Source organism: Rhinoraja longicauda, chromosome 3 (assembly GCF_053455715.1).
Source record: "Rhinoraja longicauda isolate Sanriku21f chromosome 3, sRhiLon1.1, whole genome shotgun sequence".
NCBI classification, from domain to species: domain Eukaryota; kingdom Metazoa; phylum Chordata; class Chondrichthyes; order Rajiformes; family Arhynchobatidae; genus Rhinoraja; species Rhinoraja longicauda.
This window is the reverse complement of record NC_135955.1, coordinates 20,791,847-20,815,520: the sequence shown is the minus strand read 5'-3', so window position 1 is coordinate 20,815,520 and position 23,674 is coordinate 20,791,847. Positions and strand designations below refer to the sequence as shown.

At 43.5% G+C, this 23,674-nt stretch overlaps 1 protein-coding gene across 1 annotated transcript in view; it reads left to right on the top strand.

Annotated features, from left to right (window-relative positions):
- Nucleotides 1-23,674, top strand: part of chrna8 (cholinergic receptor, nicotinic, alpha 8) — a 220,670-nt gene that overhangs the window by 177,380 nt on the left and 19,616 nt on the right. The window contains exon 9 of the mRNA XM_078394919.1: nucleotides 12,185-12,294. Coding sequence (XP_078251045.1) covers nucleotides 12,185-12,294 — 110 coding nt within the window. The remainder of the gene's footprint in view (nucleotides 1-12,184; nucleotides 12,295-23,674) is intronic.

Below are 23,674 nucleotides of genomic sequence, written 5' to 3'. Positions count from 1 at the left end.
ATTTTGTGATTAAGTATCAAGTGAGTGAGGCAATATAGGATTAGTGAATGATAGAGGTAAAAGTTTTGCCAAGTTTAACCCTAAATGGATGATAGCAGAATGAGTGGCGTGTTAATGGGCATGTGTGAGAGAATAGGTTACAGAGAAATTAGTGGGAAATGTGATTCATAGGATTGCTCTGAGAACTGGCATAAAAATAATGGTTTTAAGGGCAGCAGGTATATAGAATCATAGAGTCATATTGCATGGAAACAGGCCCTTCAGCCCAACTTGCCCATGCAGACCAATATGGCCCATTCACATTCATCCCACTTGCCTGTGTTTGGCCCATATCCCTCTAAACCTATCCTAACCACGTACTTGTCTAAATGTTTTTTAAACATTGTGATAGTACCTGTCTCAACTACCTTCTCCAGTAGCTCATTCCATATACCTACTACCCTTTGTGTGAAAAGGTTCCCCCCCCTCAGGTTCCTATTAAATCTTCAACTTAAATAAATTAAAATATGAGTGTCTTACTCCTGCTTCTATTCCAGACATATTTGTTCCAATGACTACATTATTCACCTGGATGTTAGTATACTACTATTACTACTATTACTACTACTACTACTAGTACTACTACTAATAATAATCATCATCGTCATCATCATAGTTATTATTATTGTTATTATTATTAGTCAATAGCTAATATGATTAACATGATTGTGATGATTATTATTATTATTGTTAATATTATTAAATTAAATCAATTGATGGGAATAGTTCACTTATGTTTTGATGCAGTGCAGCTGGATATAAACTTTATTTAATTGGAAGTTCTTATGAAACTACTGCATTAAAATGCTATTCCAGCTAAAAAGATCTTGGAATGTCAATACAGTGAAAAGCAATATGTTGCTTAGGTGCCCATAATGCTGAAGATATGCCAGTAATGAACCAAATCCAACTTCATGGGATTGATATATATAATATATAAAGGCTCTAACAGTTGAAGCTACATGGAACTTATGAAAAAGAATATATGATGGACATCACATTGCAAAGACTCTCAATTTCTATTGTGGGTGATTTTCCATAGATCATATTGCCTAGTAATCCAGTGAATACTTCTCTGCTTTCAGCAGTCTGCTCGTTACTTCCCATGGTGCCATGTAAATGAGAAACTAATGTACTAATGAAAGTATATTGACTTATTTGTTATGTGTCTTGGCTACAATTCAGTTAGAATCTGTCCTAAAAGTGCAGTGTAGCAAGTGGAGACGATGAATGGAACCTCTCATGATGTGTCGATCGTTCCAAAGTTGTCAAATGGATTGAGCTGGTGCAGAGAGCAGGACTCTAATATAAGATGGTGAAGTCAGTTTAGCTTCACTATGATGTCCACTCCTTGGACTTGACTTATGAAGTGGCAGGAGAGGAGGATCAATTGAAAGGAAGAGAAACACACAGAAGAGTAAATCATTCTCTTCACTAAACATCACAAACTAAATCATAGTCCCTCAGAGGTAACTGACTAGGGCTTGAGTATATGGTGGAGGGGAGGGGGGTGGGGGTGGGTGGAGGTGGGGGCAGCTAATACTCTGGTTAAAATTGGGTCGATTGTTGCTGCCTAGCATTGTCCTGGGGCATGATTGCATAACTACCATTGTCTTTGTTACTAAGATACTACTACCTTTCACGTGATGGTCTTTGAGGCTGAACACTTTAGTGCTGGCAACCGTGCAGATTGCAAGCATCATTGAAGTATGCCAGTGAAATGAAGGAATGCATGCTGCTGTCATCCTGTTTAAGCTGGGTGGGAATCTAGCAGTGGGCTTCCCTTCCCAGTTTCCCCAGCCGCTTCCACTGCAGTCCCACGTGATTTGGAGGTCCATAAAATAACTAAATCCATGGAACTTCTGACTGACCTCTCTTGGACTAGACGAGAGAAAAAATAAGATTGACTCCTTTCACTAATCCAAAGTGTGAGGAGACTGAGTTGGTTGGATTAGTCTGGCTGTAATGCACAGATGCCCTCAGTCAACCTACTAACACTATCTGGTGACGTGCTACACCATACATTAGGACAGAAGAGGTCAGGAAGGAATATGAAAATTTAAATTCACTCAGTTGAACTGACTGCACAGAGGCGAGAATAATCAACAGTCTGTCCTCTCACAAATGTTTAGTGCTATCAAGCAGAGCAGAATTTCTCTTAGTCAATCCTTCCATCCAAAAATCTCTAAATGTTTAATACCTGAATGTGGTGTTACCTACTTTCTTAATTCAATTGTCTTATACACTAAAACTGGTCCTTCCACACACACACATATATATATATATTATATATACACATATATACATATATACACACATATATATATATATATATATATATATATATATATATATATACATACATGTATACATATATGTGTGTGTGTGTGTGTGTGTGTGTGTGTGTGTGTGTGTGTGTGTGTGTCGATGATAGGGCAGCCTAGATTATTCCTGTAATAACTAGCTGAGCAATATTAGACAACCAATTAGAAAACAGTCACCAGGTTGTTGTCTTGTGAGGCCAGTGCCCTGAGCTCAAGAATTCCGTTCTTAAACCTCCCTTCTTTTTGATATAGCTCTCTCTTAAAATTTATCCTTTGACCAGAGCTTTTATTATCAGTCCTAAAAAATACATGAAAATGGATATTTACAATAGTTCTCAGCAGAGTAGACAGAGATGAGAACAACAATTAATGCTTCAATTTAGTAGATTTTTCATCAGAACTGGTAAAGTGGCTGCAATATTTATGATGTAAGGACGTTGATCTGCAAAGTTAATCTTGTCCACAGGTGCTACCTGACCCATTCCGCATTTCCTGGAATTTCACCTGCAATGGTTTGCTTTGACTTTATGACAAATTTATTAAAAGAGCCTAAAATGATTCATCAAATTTTATTGGATATATAATTTTTATTAGATATATAAAAGAAAAGTAATCATCACGATAAGTAATTAAATACTACAAATAATCTTCAGCCCGTGATCGAATACGGCATCACAGTACAACATCGGAGCAATCATTGCTGCTTGTTTGCTTGTATTGTGAAGCTGTTTGTGAGACTGTAGAATGCAAAGAAGCCTCTCCTGGAGGCTGCATGTAAAGAGATGGAAGGAAATGTCCAGGCCATTTATAAAGCATCTCCAATTTCTTGGCAGTTTAGTTATGTTTTATATTTAGAGATACAGCGCGGAAACAGGTCTTTTGGCCCACCAAGTCCACGCTGATGAGTAATCCCCGCACAGTAGGGACAAATTACAATTATACCAAGCCAATTAGCATTAAAAAAATGTGCATCTTTGGTGGTGTGGGAGGAAACTGGAGATCCCGGAGAAAACCAAAGCTGGTCATGGGGAGGACACACAAACTCCTTGCGGACAAGCACCCATAGTCAGGATCGAACCCAGGTGTCTAGCGCTGTAAGTTAGCAACTGTTGGCAACCCCATACCACCATGCTGCCCTTAAAGTTCTCTTACAGTTACTGTATGTAAGAGAGAGAGAGGCTATTGTTCCACATAAGTAAAGCTGAACACTTTATTTCTTCTGAACACATTGTTTCTCCAGCTGCAGGCAGTTACACATAAGCAATGCTAGAAAACAAATAAGAGTTTACTCAAAGGTATTTATTTCACAAAATGCTAGAGTAACTCAGCAGGTCAGACAGCATCTCAGGAGAGAAGGGACGGGTGACGTTTCGGGTCGAGACCCTTCTTCAGACCAGGGTCTCGACCCGAAACGTCACCTGTTCCTTCTCTCCTGAGATGCTGTCTGACCTGCTGAGTTACTCCAGCATTTTGTGAAATAAATACCTTCGATTTGAACCAGCATCTGCAGTTATTTTCTTACACTAAGAGTTTACTCAAAGCCTTTCCATAAATGTGTGCCTTGAGAATATTTGGATACGAAGTGCCTTGTTTTAATTGTCCATGTGTTTCCACTATGCTAAATAAATAGAACATTTACATTTGAGTTGTTCTGTTTCCATGGTGATGAACTATTGCTGCTCAGTATAAATTCATATTCTAAATATGAAGAGATTTCTTTCTACTAGGAAGCTCAATTGCCAAATTTATTTTATGTTGACAATGATGTAGCTCACGCTTAATGTATTTGTTATATATCAGTAGCATATATGTTGCTCTCTGTTGCTGCCTCCATTCTCGTCACCAAATGTGGCTGCAACCACTTTTGCAACAGCGACTGTCAACAGACATTCCCTGGTAGGCGATTCCTGTCACAATCTGTGCCAATCTCAAGGGGAACTAGAGCAGGGAAGTAAATGCTGGTTTTGTCAAGGACTCCTCATCCCATGAGAGAATACAAAAAGCGACCATGATTATTTAATCTGAAAAGCAATATAACTTGGGTTCAAATTGATATACAATCCCATTGAATCCTATGGTTATTTACAAAAGTCCAAAACAGCAGTGATCTCTCTTTAACAAAGGACAGTCATATTTTTCTTCTGTGGATTGGCTAACAACTTATTTCACTGCATCATATTTTATAGTAAATTGCCCTGCTAAGTGTCTATTTTAATCCTAATTCAATGTTTAAATGATTTTTTTTATCAGAGCATTAATTGAAGAATTTGTCCTGTTGCCTCTGAAAAAGGTACATTGTAATAAATTTTGAACAGTCTTCTCATAGAGTCATAGAGTCATAGAGTCCCACAGCACAGAAAGAGGCCCTTCGGCCCATCGTGTCCGTGCCACCCATTACCAAACACAGTCTAATTTTAATCCCATTTTCCCGCATTTGGACCATAGCCCTGAATGTTGTAGCATTTCAAGTGCCCATCCAAATGCCTCTTAAACGTTGTGAGTGTTCCCGCCTCCACCACCACCCCAGGCAGCGAGTTCCAGACTCCAACCACCCTCTGGGTGAAAAAGTTATTTCTCACATCCCCCCGAAACCTCCTTCCCCTTACCCTGTATCTATGTCCCCTCGTTGTTGAACCTTCCACCAGTGGAAGAAGTTCCCCGCCATCTACCTTATCCATGCCCCTCATGATCTTGTACACCTCGATCATGTCCCCTCTCAGCCTTCTCTGCTCCAGGGAAAACAACCCCAGTCTGCTCAATCTCTCCTCATAGCCGAGGCCCTTCATCCCTGGCAGCATCCTGGTGAATCTCCTCTACACCCTCTCCAAAGCTATCACATCCTTTCTATAATGTGGTGACCAGAACTGTACACAATACTCCAGCTGTGGCCTCACCAGTGTTCTGTACAATTCCATCATTACCCCCCTACTTTTATATTCGATGCCCCGGCTAATGAAGGCCAGTAACCCATATGCCTTTTTGACCACCCTGTCCACCTGTCCTGCTGCCTTCAAGGACTTGTGTACCTGTACTCCAAGGTCCCTCTGTACCCCTGTCTTCCCTAGGGTCCTTCCATTCATGGTGTACTCCCTCTCCAAGTTATTTCTGCCAAAGTGCATCACCTCGCCCTTTTCAGGATTAAATTCCATCTGCCACTGCTCCGCCCATCTGACCATCTCATCTATATCTTCCTGCAGCTTGCAGACTCCTTCCTCGCTATTCACCACCCCCCCTACCTTTGTGTCATCTGCAAACTTGCTGATCATGCCCTGTACATTGACATCCAGATCATTTATGTAGATTACAAACAGTAAGGGACCCAACACCGATCCCTGCGGCACCCCACTGGACACCGGCCTCCAGTCACAGAAGCACCCTTCTACCATCACCCTCTGCCTTCTGTCACTAAGCCAGTTTTTTATCCATTTTGCCAAGGTGCCCTGGATCCCATGGGCTCTTACCTTCTTGACTAGTCTCCTGTGTGGGACCTTGTCAAAAGCCTTACTGAAATCCATGTATACCACATCCACTGCACTACCCCCATCTACCTCCTTGGTCACCCCTTCAAAAAATTCAATCAAGTTAGTCAGACACGACCTTCCCTTAACAAAGCCATGTTGACTATCCTTAATTAACCCTCGCTCCTCCAAGTGAAGACTGATTCTGTCCCTCAGAATCTTTTCTAGCAGCTTCCCCACCACCGATGTCAGACTCACCGGCCTGTAGTTCCCAGGTTTATCCCTACTGCCCTTTTTAAATAATGGCACCACATTAGCTATCCTCCAGTCCTCCGGTACATCCCCTGTTGCAAGAGAGGCTCTGAAAATTTGTGCCAGAGCCCCCGCAATCTCCTCCCTTGCCTCTCTCAGCATCCTGGGATACATCTCGTCAGGGCCCGGAGACTTCTCCACTTTTAAGCCTGCCAGAGCCTCCAGCACCGACCGCCTCCCTGTCAATAGCAATATGCTCAAGAACATCACAACCCTCCTGCTCCATTTCTAAGTCCGCATCGCCCTCCTCCCTCGTAAAAACAGATGCAAAAAAATCATTTTAAACATCTCCTACATCCTCTGGCTCCACACACAGCTTTCCACTATGGTCCCTGATGGGCCCCACTCTTTCCCTCGTTATCCTCTTACCCTTGATATACTTATAGAACACTTTGGGGTTTTCTTTTATTTTGCCCGCTAGTGCTATCTCATGGCCCCTTTTTGCTCTCCTAATTTCTTTTTAAGAACCGCCCTACACCTTCTGTATTCCTCTAATGATGCCTGTGCTTTAAGTTCTTTATGCCTTCCAAAAGCCCCCCTTTTTTTTTGAATCAATCCTACTATATCGTTCGACATCCAAGGTTCTTTGGACTTGTTTGTCCCACCCTTGAACTTTAGGGGAACATGCTTCCTCTGTACTTTTTCAATTATTCCTTTGAATGACTCCCACTGTTCTGATGCGGTCCTCCCCACGAGAAGCTGATCCCAGTCCACCAGGGCCAATTTCTGCCTTATCAGATTAAAATCGGCCTTGCCCCAATTTAGAAAATTTCCTCTTTCCTCTGGTCCCTCTTTATCCTTTTCCATTACCACCTTAAATATCACTGAATTGTGATCACTGTCACCAAAATGCTCTGCCACTGACACTTCAGCCACCTGTCCGGCCTCATTTCCCAAGATTAAGTCCAATACTGCCCCCTCCCTTGTTGGACTTTCAACATATTGGCTCAAAAAGCCCTCCTGGATGACCCTTAGGAACTCTGCACCTTCAGGGCCCTTGACACTTTGGCTATCCCAATCAATATTCGGGAAGTTGAAATCCCCTACTATTACTACCCTGTTGTTTTCACACACCCCCGAGATTTGCCTACAAATATGTTCTTCTATTTCCCTCTGACTGTTTGGGGGTCTGTAGTATACACCCAGTAAGGTGCATGCCCCTTTTCTATTTCTCAATTCCACCCAAATAGCCTCATTTGAGGAACCCGCTAATATGTCATCCCTTCTTACAGCAGAAATAGATTCTTTGATTAATACTGCAACACCCCCTCCCCTTTTTCCCTGCTCTCTGTCTCTCCTGAAGATTCTATATCCTGGAATATTGAGCTGCCAGTCCTGCCCTTCCTTCAACCATGTTTCCGTAATGGCAACAATGTCGTACTCCCATGTGTTCAGTAACACCTTCAATTTATCCCCCTTGCTTCCAATACTCCTTGCATTAAAATAAATGCCGTTCAGACTTGCCCTACCCCATTGTGCTGGGGCATTCTTGTTCTGCCTCCCAATCTGACCAGTTTTTTCCTCTATATTTTCCTTCTCCTCACCCCTTATACTAGCTCCATGCTGTATCCCAACCCCCTGCCAAATTAGTTTAAACCCTCCCCAACAGTGCTAGCAAACCTCCCCGCCAGGATATTGGTCCCCCTCTGGTTAAGGTGGAGACCGTCCGGCCTATACAGTTCCCACCTTTCCCAGAAACAGGCCCAATTATCCAGAAAAACGAATCCCTCCCCCCTGCTCCAACTCCTGAACCACACATTAAACTGCTCTATCCTCCTATTTTTATACTCACTAGCTCGTGGCACAGGGAGTAATCCAGAGATTACAACCTTAGATGTCCTACACTTCAATCCTCTACCTAGTCCTTTTTTAACTCTCTTCCTAGCCCCCTAAATTCTCCTTTCAGGACCTCTTCCCTTATCCTACCTATATTGTTGATACCTATATGTACCACGACCTCTGGCTCCTCTCCCTCCCCTTTCAGGATATCCTGGACACGCTCAGACACATCCCGGACACTGGCACCAGGGAGGCAAACCACCATCCGGGTCTCCCGACTGCGTCCACAGAATCGCCTATCTGACCCCCTCACTATAGAGTCCATGTTTGTTCAGCTGCTGTGATAACAAGAGCCTTGAAAGAACATACTTCCTGAAATAATTGCAAAATCGCATATTTTATTAACGTTTGCATTAATAATAATTTCACTTTCATACTTATGCAAATCCATGGAAAAAAATTATTGACCAATATAAATTAACCATTTTTTGAATAAGCAAATTATACGAGGATGCATTTGTATGGGGTGTTAACTATGTTAATGGAAAAACTGCATAATGTAGAACAACGACCTTGAAATCATAGCCTCTGGGAAGCACACTGCTGCAGCCCATGGAACATCTCCACAAAATGTATTTTAAATGGATGGGTGGGCAGTGAGTTACATCGATCTGACCCACACAGCATGAAGAGATCTACAAGCATGGTCCATTATGGCAAAAAAATTGAGAACCACTTGTAGATTTGGCCTGATCAAAGTCAATGCTTAATTGAGTGGAACTAAGTAGCTATTATGCTTGAAGCTAACCTGGATTTTAGGTTTAGGTTTATTATTGTCATTTGCACCAAGATACAGTGAAAACCTTTGTTTTGCATGCTATTGAATCAAATCAAATAATACAATAAAATACAATCAGACTGAACTCAAGTGTAGTAAATAGAGTGAAGGGAAAGATACAGAGTGCAGAATATAGGTCTCAACACTGTATAGATTTACAGCTAGAAAAGAGATTTTAAAAAGAAGGCAGTTGTATTGGATGATAGTTTAACATCCTCTGGGACCAGCACACTAAGAGTCACCATGCTCTGGTGCCATATACATAAATATTTTCAACTATATTTATGGCATTTACACAGGAGTGGAGCTCAAGATGATCGAGGACTCTTTGATCATGTAATCCAAAACACAAAAGCTTGTATTTTCTGCTGCATTACAAATCTGAAGGCAATGGAAAGGAACTGCCTGGATGCAGCTGTTGTCTACTGATTATCCAATTAGTCTACATAAGACCCAAGCATCAGGCAATGAACACACCCACTAAATAAATGCTATGGGAACAGTAAGTCCTCCCAGTTCTTGGCTGAATGTGCCCATGCTGCTTCTTACTAAAGGGCCTGTCCCACTTAGGCGATTTTTTAGGCGACTACAGGTGACTAGGCTGTCGCCTCATGGTCACCGGTGCATCACCTGTATGGTCGTGAGTAGTCTCCAAAGAGTCATAGAGTCTTTCTGGTCGCTGCTGGATTTTCAGAATGTTGAAAAAATTTCGGCGACAGTGGGTTTGAAGGTAATGAGCGTAGCTTGACGTATCCTGACGTAGGTGCTGTCATAGGTGGTCGCCAGGTTGTCGCCAGGTGACGTAGGTTGTCGTCGGAGCTGACTTCAGTGAATTCCATTGGCGACTACCTACATCAACCGGCGACAGGTACCGACCGGCATCAAAACCGGAGGCCAACATGACATGAATTGTCTTCTTTTTTCGTTGACAGGGTGGTACCTTGTCGTAGCTCGTCGCGGGTGGATGTAGGTGGACTTCGGTTGTCGTAAGTTGTCGGCTGTGTGGTCGTAGGTGCGGTGGTAGGTGGACGTCCTACTCGCGATGATTGGGTCATCGGTTGTCGGTAGCTTGCCATAGCTTGATGTCGACTAGGTGGTAGATTGTTGTAGCTTGTCATAGACATTGTCGTAGGGGTGGGTCCAGTCGCCGGTTTTTCGGCAACCTGCTATGACTATGACAGTCGCTGGCAGTTGCCTAAAAAATCGCCTAAGTGGGACAGGTCCTTAAGTACTCCTTTCTCCACTGCAGCGCTGTTAAAGGGGAATGGGGAAACATGTTTTTCATTATCATTGCTTTGGAAATGAATAAATGTACAATGCTCACTGGTTAATAATCAAGATCATGCTTGCATGGTAGTTCAGTGAGATACAAGTACTTTTTAGCAAAGACCAGAATGACTAACTTCACCTCATGTTGCTGAGTTGGTAATGGCTTCACATAGAATAATATTCAGACATACAAACTAGAACACTTTCAATTCAGTTGCTGGCCTTTAGTTAGTAGATTGATTGGATGGTAAGGCAATAAACACCCAAGGCTTAAGAATGAGACTTCATGAAGTGATACGGTACATATATCCTTATATAGATTGACAGGCTGAAGTGGAAATGATTGAAAGCTTCAAGTTCATGGGAGTAAATATCACCAGAATTTTTTCCTGGACCAGTCATATCAAAGCAATGGCCAAGAAAGCACACCAACACCTCAACTTCCTTAGAAGGCTTAGGAAGTTTAGCATGTCCTCAACAAATGTAAAATGTAAAAACCCTTTATTGTCACTACATAAAGTGCAGCGAAATTAAAGCAGTCCAGATGATGCAATCACACACAGCAGACAGTACAAAGGATAAACCTTTATCCATAACAAGCTAAACCTAATCTACTAAATTAAACAAACTGACCTCTAATACAATATAGACAAAACAATTACAATACGGTCAAGGCAGTGTACAGTGCAATCAAGACAGCAAGTTATTGCACAGCAAGAGAGCTAACATATTGCAAATGCATCGGTAGTGCCCTTTCTTTTTTTAAATAAAAGAAATAATGTAATTAAATATAAGGTGCGGTCGGGTGTAACATGTAATAAGTTTAGCAAATGTTAAGCAATATAAGTGCAGTAGGATGTAAACATGTATTAAATTGAGGTTTATGTTTTCTGACAAGTAACTGACAGCAACCCTCAATAACTTCTACAGATGCGCCATAGAAAGCATTTTAGGAGGATGCATCACAGCATGGTTTGGGAACAGCTCCATTCAAGACCACAAGAAATTGCAGAGTGTGTGGACGTAGCCCAGACCATCACACAAACCAACCTTCCCTCCTTTGACTCCATCTACACTTCACTCTCCAGGGGAAGGCCAGCAGCATAATAAAGGACACCTCACCACGGTCACTCCCTCTTCTCCCCTCTCCCATCAGGCACAAGTTATAGAAGATTGAAAACCCATATCTCCAGATTGAGGGCCAGTTTCTTCCCAGCTGCTATCAGGCAACTGAGCAATCCAATCAACTACTAGACAGCAGTTTTGACCTACCACCTCCCTCGTTGGAGACTTTAAACTATGTTTAATGGGACTTTACTGGACTTTATCTTGCACTAAACATTATTCCCTTTATCCTCAATCTGTACACTGTGGACAATTTGATTGTAAACATGTATAGTCATTTTGCTGACTGGAAAGCACACAACAAAAAAGCTTTTCACTGTACCTCAGTGCATGTGACAATAATAAACTAAATTAAATGAAACCATCCTTTGGAGCTCAGTCCATGGATCAATATCTCATGACTCCTTTTGGAAATCCTGATTCAGCAAGAATAGGCCTGGGCTTGGCTGTAATTTCGTTTATATGTTGAATGATCTGTTCAGCATCTCATAGAAACATAGAAAATAGGTGCAGGAGTAGGCCATTCGGCCCTTTGAGCCTGCACCGCCATTCAATATGATCATGGCTAATCATCCAACTCAGTATCCTGTACCTGCCTTCTCTCCATACCCCCTGATCCCTTTAGCCACAAGGGCCACATCTAACTCCCTCTTAAATATAGCCAATGAACTGGCCTCAACTACCTTCTGTGGCAGAGAATTCCACAGACTCACCACTCTGTGTGAAAAAAAACGTTCTCATCTCGGTCCTAAAAGACTTCCCCCTTATCCTTAAACTGTGACCCCTTGTTCTGGACTTCCCCAACATCGGGAACAATCTTCCTGCATCTAGCCTCTCCAACCCCTTAAGAATTTTGTAAGTTTCTATAAGATCTCACATGATACCACTGAGTGAATCGATGTTGTAATTAGAGCCTTGACCGCCCTGCACTGCAAGGCAAGGCAAACCTTTCAGGAGGGGAGGGAGGAAGGAGTTGGGGAATGAACAATTGAAGCAATAAAATTAGTATGACGCTGATGTACATTGTGTTATTGTTTCAGCTCAGTACTTTGCAAGCACAATGTTCATCGTGGGTCTGTCTGTGGTCATCACTGTGCTGGTTCTTCAGTTTCATCACCATGACCCTCATGCAGGAAAAATGCCCAAGTGGGTAAGTTAACAGCATCATCACAAAGATCAACGATAGTGAGTCACTCGCAATACTAATGATTTGGATGGGAGAATTAGATGTAAAATTTTCAGGTTTGCACATGACACGTGACTGGGTGGTGGTGTGAGCCTTGTGGAGAATACAGACGAACACAGGGGCGGCACGGTAGCGCAGCGGTAGAGTTGCTGCTTTACAGCGAATGCAGCGCCGGAGACTCAGGTTCGATCCTGACTACGGGTGCTGTACTGTAAGGAGTTTGTATGTTCTCCCCGTAACCTGCGTGGGTTTTCTCCGAGATCTTCGGTTTCCTCCCACACTCCAAAGACGTACAGGTATGTAGGTTAATTGGCCGGGTAAATGTAAAAATTGTCCCTAGTGTGTGTAGGATAGTGTTAATAGTGTTAGTGTGCGGGGATCGCTGGGCGGCGCGGACTTGGTGGGCTGAAAAGGCCTGTTTCCGCGCTGTATATATATGATATGAACTCCACTATGATTTGCACAGGTTAGTGCGTTGGAAAAAAAAGCATGGCAGATGCAGTACAATGTGGATAAATGTGGTTATCCAATTCAGAGGCAACAAGAGGAAGACAAATTATTTTCTGAATGATGATAGATTGGGAAAGAGGGAAAACCAACCATTCACTGAAAGTAAGCATAGAAATGCAGCAGGCAGCTAAGAAGAGAAGTCACATGTTAACCTTTGTAATGAGAGGATTCATGTTGAGGAGCAGCAATGTCCTGTGGTTTTTATTCAGGAAATTAAAAAGTATTAAAAAAAAATGTAGGTCCAGAAATCTGACAAGGCCTTGGTGAGACCACACCTTGAGTACTGTGAGCAGTTTCTGCCACATCACCTGAGGAAAGATGGTCTTGTTATGGAGAAAGTACAGCAAAGGTTTCTGAGATGGCAAGACCGATGCATTAAAGGAGACCAGCTTGATTAGCCTTCCTGCACTCCCCAACAACACCATCCTAGCCCAGCCAATTACATAGAAACATAGAAAATAGGTGCAGGAGTAGGCCATTCGGCCCTTCGAGCCTGCACCGCCATTCAATATGATCATGGCTGATCATCCAGCTCAGTAGCCTGTACCTGCCTTCTCTCCATACCCCCTGATCCCTTTAGCAAAAAGGGCCACATCTAACTCCCTCTTAAATATAGCCAATGAACTGGCCTCAACTACCTTCTGTGGCAGAGAATTCCACAGACTCACCACTCTCTGTGTGAAGAAATGTTTTCTCATCTCGATCCTAAAAGACTTCCCCCATATCCTTAAGCTGTGACCCCTGGTTCTGGACTCCCCCAACATCGGGAACAATCTTCCTGCATCTAGCCTCTCCAACCCCTTAAGAATTTTATATGTTTCTATAAGATCCCCCCTCAGTCTTCTAAATTCCAGCGAGTACAAGCCCAGTCTATCCAGTCTTTCCTCATATGAAAGTCCCGCCATCCCAGGAATAAATCTGGTGAACCTTGTCTGTACTCCCTCTAAGGCAAGAACGTCTTTCCTCAGGTTAGGAGACCAAAACTGCTCACAATACTCCAGGTGCGGTCTCACCAAGGCCCTGTACAACTGCAGCAGAACCTCCCTGCTCCTAAACTCAAATTAATATAATAAATGGAAGAGAATGGGCTAATTAGGGACATTCAGCATTGCTTTGTCCATGGCAGATCATGCCTTACGAACTTGACAGAGTTATTTGAGGAGATGAAGAGGGTGAATGATGAGGGTCGGGCAGTGGATATTGTCTACATGGATTTTTATAGAGACAAATGACAAAATCCTTCATGGTAGCTGATCCAGAAGATGAGGTACCTAGGATCCTTGGTGACTTGTTTGAATTTGGCTAGTTGGATTCAGAACTGGCTTATTCAAAGACAACAGGTAGTTGTGGTGGAAGGTTACTATACTCACAAGAGATCTGTGACTAGTGAAATTCTGCAGGGTTCTGTGGTACAAACTGTTTTGTTTGTGATATATGACAACTTGTACTTAAATGTAGATGGGTTGGTTAGTAAGTTTGCAGATGACACTTAAATTGGAGGAGTTTCAAACAGCGAGCAAGGCTGTCAAAGTATACAGCGGTGTATAGATCAGCTGTAGAGATGGGCGGAGAAATGGCAGTTCATAGTATGGTAAAGAAGGCATATGGTAACCTTGCCGTCATCAGTCAAGCATTGAGTATAAAAGTAAGGTTGCAGCTTTGGTTAGGCCGCATTTGGAATATTTTGTGCAGTATCATGGTATTCTTGTTGCCTCATTACAGGATGGATGTGTGGGGTTTGGAGAGAGTGCAGAAGAGGTTCACCAGATTGTTGCCTGGATTAGAGTGAATTATCTATAAGGAGAGGGTGGACAAACTTGGATCACTTTGTCTGGAGCATTGGAGGCTGAGGGGACACTTGATTGGAGTATATAAAATGATTTGAGGCATAGATAGTGTAAGAAAATAACTGCAGATGTTGGTACAGATCTGAAGGTATTTATTTCACAACATGCTGGAGTAACTCAGCAGGTCAGGCTGCATCTCAGGAGAGAAGGAATGGGTGACGTTTTGGGTCGAGGCATAGATAGGGTTGATAGTCAGAACCTTTTTCCCTGAGTGGAAATAGAGTCATAGAGCCAAACAGCGTGGAAGGAAGCTGTTCACCCAAACTTGCCCATGCTAAACAAGATGCCTCATAAACTTTAGTCCTACATTCCTGCGTTTGAGGGCATAGCTTTAAGGCAAAGGGCCAAGGAAAAGTTATTCACACAAAGACTGCGGGTGCTTTAACCATGCTGCTTGGGGTAGTGATGGAGACAGATACGATAGTGGCATTTTGGGGGCTTTTAGATGGCCACATGGACAGGCAGGGAATGGAGGGATATGGGTTGTTTTCAGGCAGAGGAGATTAGTTTACAGATAACTTAGCATCTTGCTAATGTCAGAATTGGGAAAGTGGGAAAGGTTGGTAGGTTAATTGGCCAATGTAAATTGCCCCTCATGTTTGAGTAAGTGCTATACCTGGAGGGATGGGAGGCAAGCTGAGGGGATGGACGAAGAATAAAATGGGATGTGCATTTGTACATGGGTAGTTCGAGGTTGGAGTGGATACAGTGGGCAAGTCAGGCTTGTTTCCATGTTGTACGTCTCTGTGAAGGTTTTTTTAGATGTGGATTATTTTGTTGTCATATACATCGAGGGTCTTATACCAATGGATAGTATATACACAGTAATAAAATGATACAATTTATCACTATTGCACATATGCTATCTGCTTTGTGGCTCACAAGATAGACAGTATTGATACCATAATATTTAATATAATGACGTGCAAAACAGCAGATTGTGGCTTTGTGAATATCTACGCTGATATTCTTCTAGGATCAGTGCTGTGGTCTGTTTACTACCACAAGAGCAAATATGTTGATGCATTCAGCTTTGGGAAATAAGAAGGAAATGGAAGATGCAGAAGTATTAATAGTTCTCATGAGTGTTAACTTGTTCAAAACTGAGACTAAGTAATCAAATTGTAAAAATAAATATGTCTTAAGTAAAAATCATTGCTAAATTGTCGCACTTTGTATGTAATCTGAAAAGCTCCTGTCTGCATGTGTATTGTTTTCTGTTTGCTACAGTGGAGTCAGTAACTTTGATTTATTATTGTGCCAAATAGTTGACATCAGTCAATAATTCATGATCAGTTGGCAGGGTCCCAGAGAACCTCATCCTGAACACCTGCAGTTATTAAAGGCTGCTTGATTACCTTTAAAACGTGCGTGGTATTTTATTGTGCAAAGGAACCTTAATGCGTAATAGCTCCTTCTCAAGGATGATCTTCCTCCAATAAAGTGAGGTGCAGAAGTGAAAGGCGATGAACAACACTGCCCACTGTCAGTCGGCAGAATGTTCTAACTATTCTTCCACAAAAACGATGTGACAAAAAAATGTTACAATAGACAATAGACAATAGGTGCAGAAGTAGGCCATTCGGCCCTTCGAGCCAGCACCGCCATTCAATGTCATCATGGCTGATCATTCACAATCAGTACCCCGTTCCTGCCTTCTCCCCATACCCCCTGACTCCGCTATCTTTAAGAGCTCTATCTAGCTCTCTCTTTAAAGCATCCAGAGAATTGGCCTCCACTACCTTCTGAGGCAGAGAATTCCACAGATTCACAACTCTCTGACTGAATTTTTTTTTCCTCATCTCCGTTCTAAATGGCCTAGCCCTTCTTCTTAAACTGTGGCCCCTGGTTCTGGACTCCCCCAACATCGGGAACATGTTTCCTGCGTCTAACGTCTCTAATCCCTTAATAATCTTATATGTTTCAATAAGATCCCCTCTCATCCTTCTAAATTCCATTGTATACAAGCCCAGTCGCTCCAGTCTTTCAACATACGACAGTCCTGCTATTCCTGGAATTAACCTAGTGAACCTACGCTGCATGCCCTCAATACCAAAGAATATCCTTCCTCAAATTTGGAGACCAAAACTGCACCCAATACTCCAGATGCAGTCTCACTAGGGCCCTGTACAACTGCAGAAGGACCTCTTTGCTCCTATACTCAACTCCTTTTTTTATGAAGGCCAACATTCCATTGGCTTTCTTCACTGCCTGCAGTACCTGCTGCTTCCTTTCAGTGACTGATGCACTAGGACACCCAGATCACCTTGTACGTCCCCTTTTCCTAAGTTGACACCATTCAGCTAATAATCTGCCTTCCTATTCTTACGACCAAAGTGGATAACCTCACATTTATCCACATTAAACTGCATCTGCCATGCATCCGCCCACTCCATTACCAAGAAATGCGTCTACATTTCACAACTCCCATATATGTTAGGTATTTGTCCTCTCGTGAATAGAAGAATGAGAGGTGATCTCATATAAATTCACAAAATTCTCAGTGGGTTCAGTGAGGGTGGATAAAAGGAGGAAATTTCCCTTGCTGAGGAGCCCACAGTTATGGTCTCAAAATATGGGGCAACTCCTGTAGGATTGAGCTGAGGAGACATTTCTTCATGCAGATGATGGCGAATCTTCATAATCCTTCCTCCCAGAGGGCAGTAAATTATTGTAGATTGGATGAATCAAAGAACATGGGTATAAGACAGGAAAATGTTTGTGGTGGAATGATGAGCTATGATTCCAGTGAATGGCAGAGCAGGTTCAAGGCATGAATGGCCTCCTACTACAACCGTTATTAATGTTCTTGTGTTAGATGATAGACATTTATTGTAAACCAATTGTTGAATGATTACATAATTTATCTCGGTTTGTGATTTTCCTGCTGTGTATTCCAAACACACAATTATACAGTCTGAAGAAGGGTCCGACTTATAATGTCACCTATCCATGTCCTTTGGGGACCCTGCCTGACCCGATGAGTTATTCCAGCACTCTTGCGTTCTACACCATTGTACACGGTTTGTCCACATGTGTGCTGTGCCAAGGCTGGGTGGTGCTTCTGCCTATCTTATAACAGATGACTGACCTGCAGGCAACCTGGGTCACTCACCCAGAGGCTGAGCTTCATTGGCAGTAGCCCAGCACTGGAAACTCACTGCATGTGGTTTATCTTTTAGTGTTTAAAGATTGTATAAGAGGTTACACCTACTGTTGCTCATCCTTGAGTACCTATCCTTCTCCTTTTGACTGTGACCCCAACAATCTCCCCCCCCCCCACCCACCCCCTGCCATGAGATCCCAATTTCCACTTCACCCTACCACCTAACCCCAATATTCCTCTCCTCATTCCCCCTCTGCAACATTGTCTCAACCCAACCCTCGGAGTCCTGTTCACCTAACTGCAAATGCCTCTATTCACACCTATCCATGTCCTTTCGGGACTCTGCCTGACCCGATGGGTTACTCCAGCACTCTTGCATTCTGCACAATTGTACACAGTTGTCCAGATCTTCAACGATCAGCCCACTGACTTGCAACCTATTTCCTGCAATAGAATGGTGCAAGGATGTTAAATATGCAAATCATGATTGATCATGCAAGATGCATAGTCATGACAATAGACAATAGACAATAGGTGCAGGAGTAGGCCATTCAGCCCTTCGAGCCAGCACCGCCATTCAATGCGATCATGGCTGATCACTCTCAATCAGTACCCCGTTCCTGCCTTCTCCCCATACCCCCTCACTCCGCTATCCTTAAGAGCTCTATCCAGCTCTCTCTTGAAAGCATCCAACGAACTGGCCTCCACTGCCTTCTGAGGCAGAGAATTCCACACCTTCACCACTCTCTGACTGAAAAAGTTCTTCCTCATCTCCGTTCTAAATGGCCTACCCCTTATTCTTAAACTGTGGCCCCTTGTTCTGGACTCCCCCAACATTGGGAACATGTTATCTGCCTCTAATGTGTCCAATCCCCTAATTATCTTATATGTTTCAATAAGATCCCCCCTCATCCTTCTAAATTCCAGTGTATACAAGCCCAATCGCTCCAGCCTTTCAACATACGACAGTCCCGCCATTCCGGGAATTAACCTAGTGAACCTACGCTGCACGCCCTCCATAGCAAGAATATCCTTCCTCAAATTTGGAGACCAAAACTGCACACAGTACTCCAGGTGCGGTCTCACCAGGGCCCGGTACAACTGTAGAAGGACCTCTTTGCTCCTATACTCAACTCCTCTTGTTACGAAGGCCAACATTCCATTGGCTTTCTTCACTGCCTGCTGTACCTGCATGCTTCCTTTCATTGACTGATGCACTAGGACACCCAGATCTCGTTGAACTCCCCCTCCTCCTAACTTGACACCATTCAGATAATAATCTGCCTTTCTATTCTTACTTCCAAAGTGAATAACCTCACACTTATCTACATTAAACTGCATCTGCCATGTATCCGCCCACTCACACAACCTGTCCAAGTCACCCTGCAGCCTTATTGCATCTTCCTCACAATTCACACTATCCCCCAACTTAGTATCATCTGCAAATTTGCTAATGGTACTTTTAATCCCTTCGTCTAAGTCATTAATGTATATCGTAAATAGCTGGGGTCCCAGCACCGAACCTTGCGGTACCCCACTGGTCACTGCCTGCCATTCCGAAAGGGACCCATTTATCCCCACTCTTTGCTTTCTGTCTGTCAACCAATTTTCTATCCATGTCAGTACCCTACCCCCAATACCATGTGCCCTAATTTTGCCCACTAATCTCCTATGTGGGACCTTGTCGAAGGCTTTCTGAAAGTCGAGGTACACCACATCCACTGACTCTCCCTTGTCAATTTTCCTAGTTACATCCTCAAACAATTCCAGTAGATTTGTCAAGCATGATTTCCCCTTCGTAAATCCATGCTGACTCGGAATGATCCCGTTACTGCTATCCAAATGCTCAGCAATTTTGTCTTTTATAATTGACTCCAGCATCTTCCCCACCACTGATGTCAGACTAACTGGTCTATAATTACCCGTTTTCTCTCTCCCTCCTTTCTTAAAAAGTGGGATAACATTTGCTATCCTCCAATCCACAGTAACTGATCCTGAATCTATAAAACATTGAAAAATGATCTCCAATGCTCCACTATTTCTAGAGCCACCTCCTTAAGTACTCTGGGATGCAGACCATCAGGCCCTGGGGATTTATCAGCCTTCAGTCCCATCAGTCTACCCAAAACCATTTCCTGCCTAATGTGGATTTCCTTCAGTTCCTCCATCACCCTAGGTTCTCCGGCCCCTAGAACATTTGGGAGATTGTGTGTATCTTCCTCAGTGAAGACAGATCCAAAGTAACGGTTTAACTCGTCTGCCATTTCTTTGTTCCCCATAATAAATTCCCCTGCTTCTGTCTTCAAGGGACCCTCATTTGCCTTGACTATCTTTTTCCTCTTCACGTACCTAAAAAAACTTTTGCTATCCTCCTTTATATTATTGGCTAGTTTACCCTCGCACCTCATCTTTCCTCCCCGTATTGCCTTTTTAGTTAACTTTTGTTGCTCTTTAAAAGAGTCCCAATCCTCTGTCTTCCCACTCTTCTTTGCTATGTTATACTTCCTCTCCTTAATTTTTATGCTGTCCCTGACTTCCCTTGTCAGCCACAGGTGTCTCTTACTCCCCTTAGAGTCTTTCCACCTCTTTGGAATAAATTGATCCTGCAACCTCTGCATTATTCCCAGGAATACCTGCCATTGCTGTTCTACCGTCTTCCCTGCTAGGGCCTCCTTCCAGTCAATTTTGGCCAGCTCCTGCCTCATGCCTCTGTAATCCCCTTTGCTATACTGTAATACTGACACTTCCGATTTTCCCTTCTGCCTTTCCATTTGCAGAGTAAAACTTATCATGTTGTGATCACTGCCTCCTAATGGCTCCTTTACCTCTAGTCCCCTTATCAGATCAGGATCATTACACAACACTAAATCCAGAATTGCCTTCTCCCTGGTAGGCTCCAGTACAAGCTGTTCTAAGAATCCATCTCGAAGGCACTCTACAAACTCTCTTTCCTGGGATCCATTTCCAACCTGATTTTCCCAGTCTACCTGCATGTTGAAATCTCCCATAACAACCGTAGCATTACATTTTTGACACGCCAATTTTATCTCCTGATTCAACTTGCACCCTATGTCGAGGCTACTGTTTGGGGGCCTGTAGATAACTCCCATTAGGGTCTTTTTACCCTTACAATTCCTCATTTCTATCCATACTGATTCAACATCTCCTGATTCTATGTCACCCCTTGCAAGGGAATGAATATCATTCCTTACCATCAGAGCAACCCCACCTCCTCTGCCCACCTGTCTGTCTTTTCTATACGTTGTGCACCCCTGAATATTCAGTTCCCAGCCCTGGTCCTCTTGTAGCCATGCCTCAGTGATCCCTACAACATCATACTTGCCCATGACTAACTGAGCCTCAAGCTCATCCACTTTATTTTTTATACTACGCGCATTTAAGTACAACACTTTAACTTCTGTATTTACCTCCCCTCTCACATCAGTCACAATTGGCCCTGCCCTTAATTTCTTTTCCCCTCTAGAACTTCTGTTCCCATTCTTCCGAGAGTCTTTTGCAATATCTCCTGTATTCCCTTTTACCTCATCTTCATATTCACAATTTGTTAACCCCTCCCCCCCACTACTTAGTTTAAAGCCACAGGTGTCACACTAGCAAACCTGCCTGCCAGAATGTTTGTCCCCCTGCTGTTAAGATGCAACCCGTCCCTTTTGTACAAGTCACCCCTAGCCCAGAAGAGATCCCAGTGGTCCAGAAATCTAAATCCCTGCTCTCTGCACCAGTCCCTCAGCCATAAATTCATACCCTCTATCTCTCTGTTCCTGGTCTCACCAGCACGAGGTACCGGTAGCAGTCCAGAGATAACCACCTTCGACGTCCTACTTCTCAGTGTTTTTCCCAACTCTCTAAACTCCCGCTGTAGCACCTCCTTCCTCTTCCGCCCGACGTCATTCGTGCCCACGTGCACAACGACTTCAGGTTGATCGCCTTCCCTCACTAGGATTTTCTGAAGCCGGTCTGTGATGTGTTGAACCCTGGCACCAGGGAGGCAACAGACCATCCTCAAGTCCCTCCTGCTGCCACAGAATCTTCTGTCCGTCCCTCGGACTATGGAGTCACCGACCACTACGGCTCTTCCAGACTTCGGTCTCCCCTGTCGAGTATCCTTGCCAACAGGTTCGCCACTCGGACTGGAAACGTCTTCTGCCCCGACAGTTCCCAAGAGGGTATACCTATTTGCAATAGGCACAGCCACTGGGGTCTCCTGTAGTCCTCGTCCACTCCCCCCTGAAACAGTCTCCCACCTTCGCTCGACCTGGACCCTTGGCGTGACAGCCTCACAATAGGTCCTGTCGAGGAAACTCTCGCATTCCCGGATGGCCCTGAGGTCATCCAACTGCCTCTCCAACTTCACCACACGTCCCTTCAGGAGCTGCACCTGGACACAGTTCTTGCAGGTGTAGCTCCCAGAAGCTCTAGCGACGTCCCTGTCTTCCCACATCCTGCAGGAAACACACTGCACCAACTTTTCCACCATCACCTTGTGCCTATAACCAGCTCTGGCTTAAAACAATTGTATCCTCCTCACCTCAGCCTCCTCACCTCAGCCTCCTCACCTCAGCCTCCTCGCTGAAGACTCGCAGCCAAAGACTCGCACTTTTCTCACTGGGCTGCACCTGAACAGGGCTGCACCCTTTTGTAAGCCTTGCTTATATCACCAATTAAATTGCCTGATTGTCCAATTTACCTGACTTCTCACTTAAACTAGCACTTACTTTTCTGCTCAGCCAACGGGCGTCCTTGCTCTGCTCCCGAACTTTTCAAATTGACTACTAGCTTCCTCTTGGCGCAGAAACAGGCCTTTCGGCCCACTGGTCCATGCCGACTAATTTGGCATTCTGGGCAAGTCATGTCATTTGCATTTGGCCCATATCGTTCTAAACCCTGCCTGTCCATATATCTGTCCAAATGTCTTTTGCAAATGGTAATTGTATCCAATAGCTTTGTCTGGCACTCATTACAGATACAGACTACTCTCCAAGGGATAAAGTTGGCACTGAGTTCTCTCTTAAGTCTCTCCCCTCTGCCCTTAAGCCCATGTCTTCTAATTTTTGAATCCTCTACCCTGTGAAGAAGTTTAGGAGCATTCACTTTTTCTATGCCTCTCGGATTTTCTACACAATAGTCACCCCAGAACCTCCTACGCCCCAGCCTATCTGTTTAATTCTTCTAAATCCGTTCCAAATTAATGGCATCCTTCCAGAGAGCAGGGCAACCAAAACTGCACACAGTACCGCAAGTGTGATCTCACCAATGATTTGTGTAGCTGTGGCATGATGTCCCAACTTTAATACTCAATTCCCATCCCAATGAAGACAAACGTGCCAAAAGCCTACTTCACCATCCTGTCCATCTGACCCACTTTCAGCTAACCATGCTTTAGATTCCAGATCTCTCTGCATGTTTTGTAGTAAGAGGTCATTGCCCAAAACATATGTTGGGTGACATTCATTGTGTGTTTAATACGCGTGACCTGTCATGGGAACATTCCTAGGCTCTTAAATTTAATGAAGTGGAGGTTGAAACGTTTATGAATTTCTTAATCTCCTGATGTAACTTTAGAGGCACAACAAGTGAGGTGAGACTTGATAAAAATCATTAAGCTCCATTACAATATTGACTGCTTAAACCAGAGGTCTCATAAATCTTCTGCCAGTCAACTGCATATTAATGATCAGAGATCCCTTCATGACGCACTCAATGACGCGGCCAGAAATAGAAGATTGATAATGACCAGATAATCTATTTTAGTGTACTTTCCCTGTTAAATATTGCTTCGAGCACTGTCGGCAACATCCTTAGAATAAACTCCATTGTGCTGACATAACAACTTCCAAAGTCAACTCCTTTGTTTTAATCA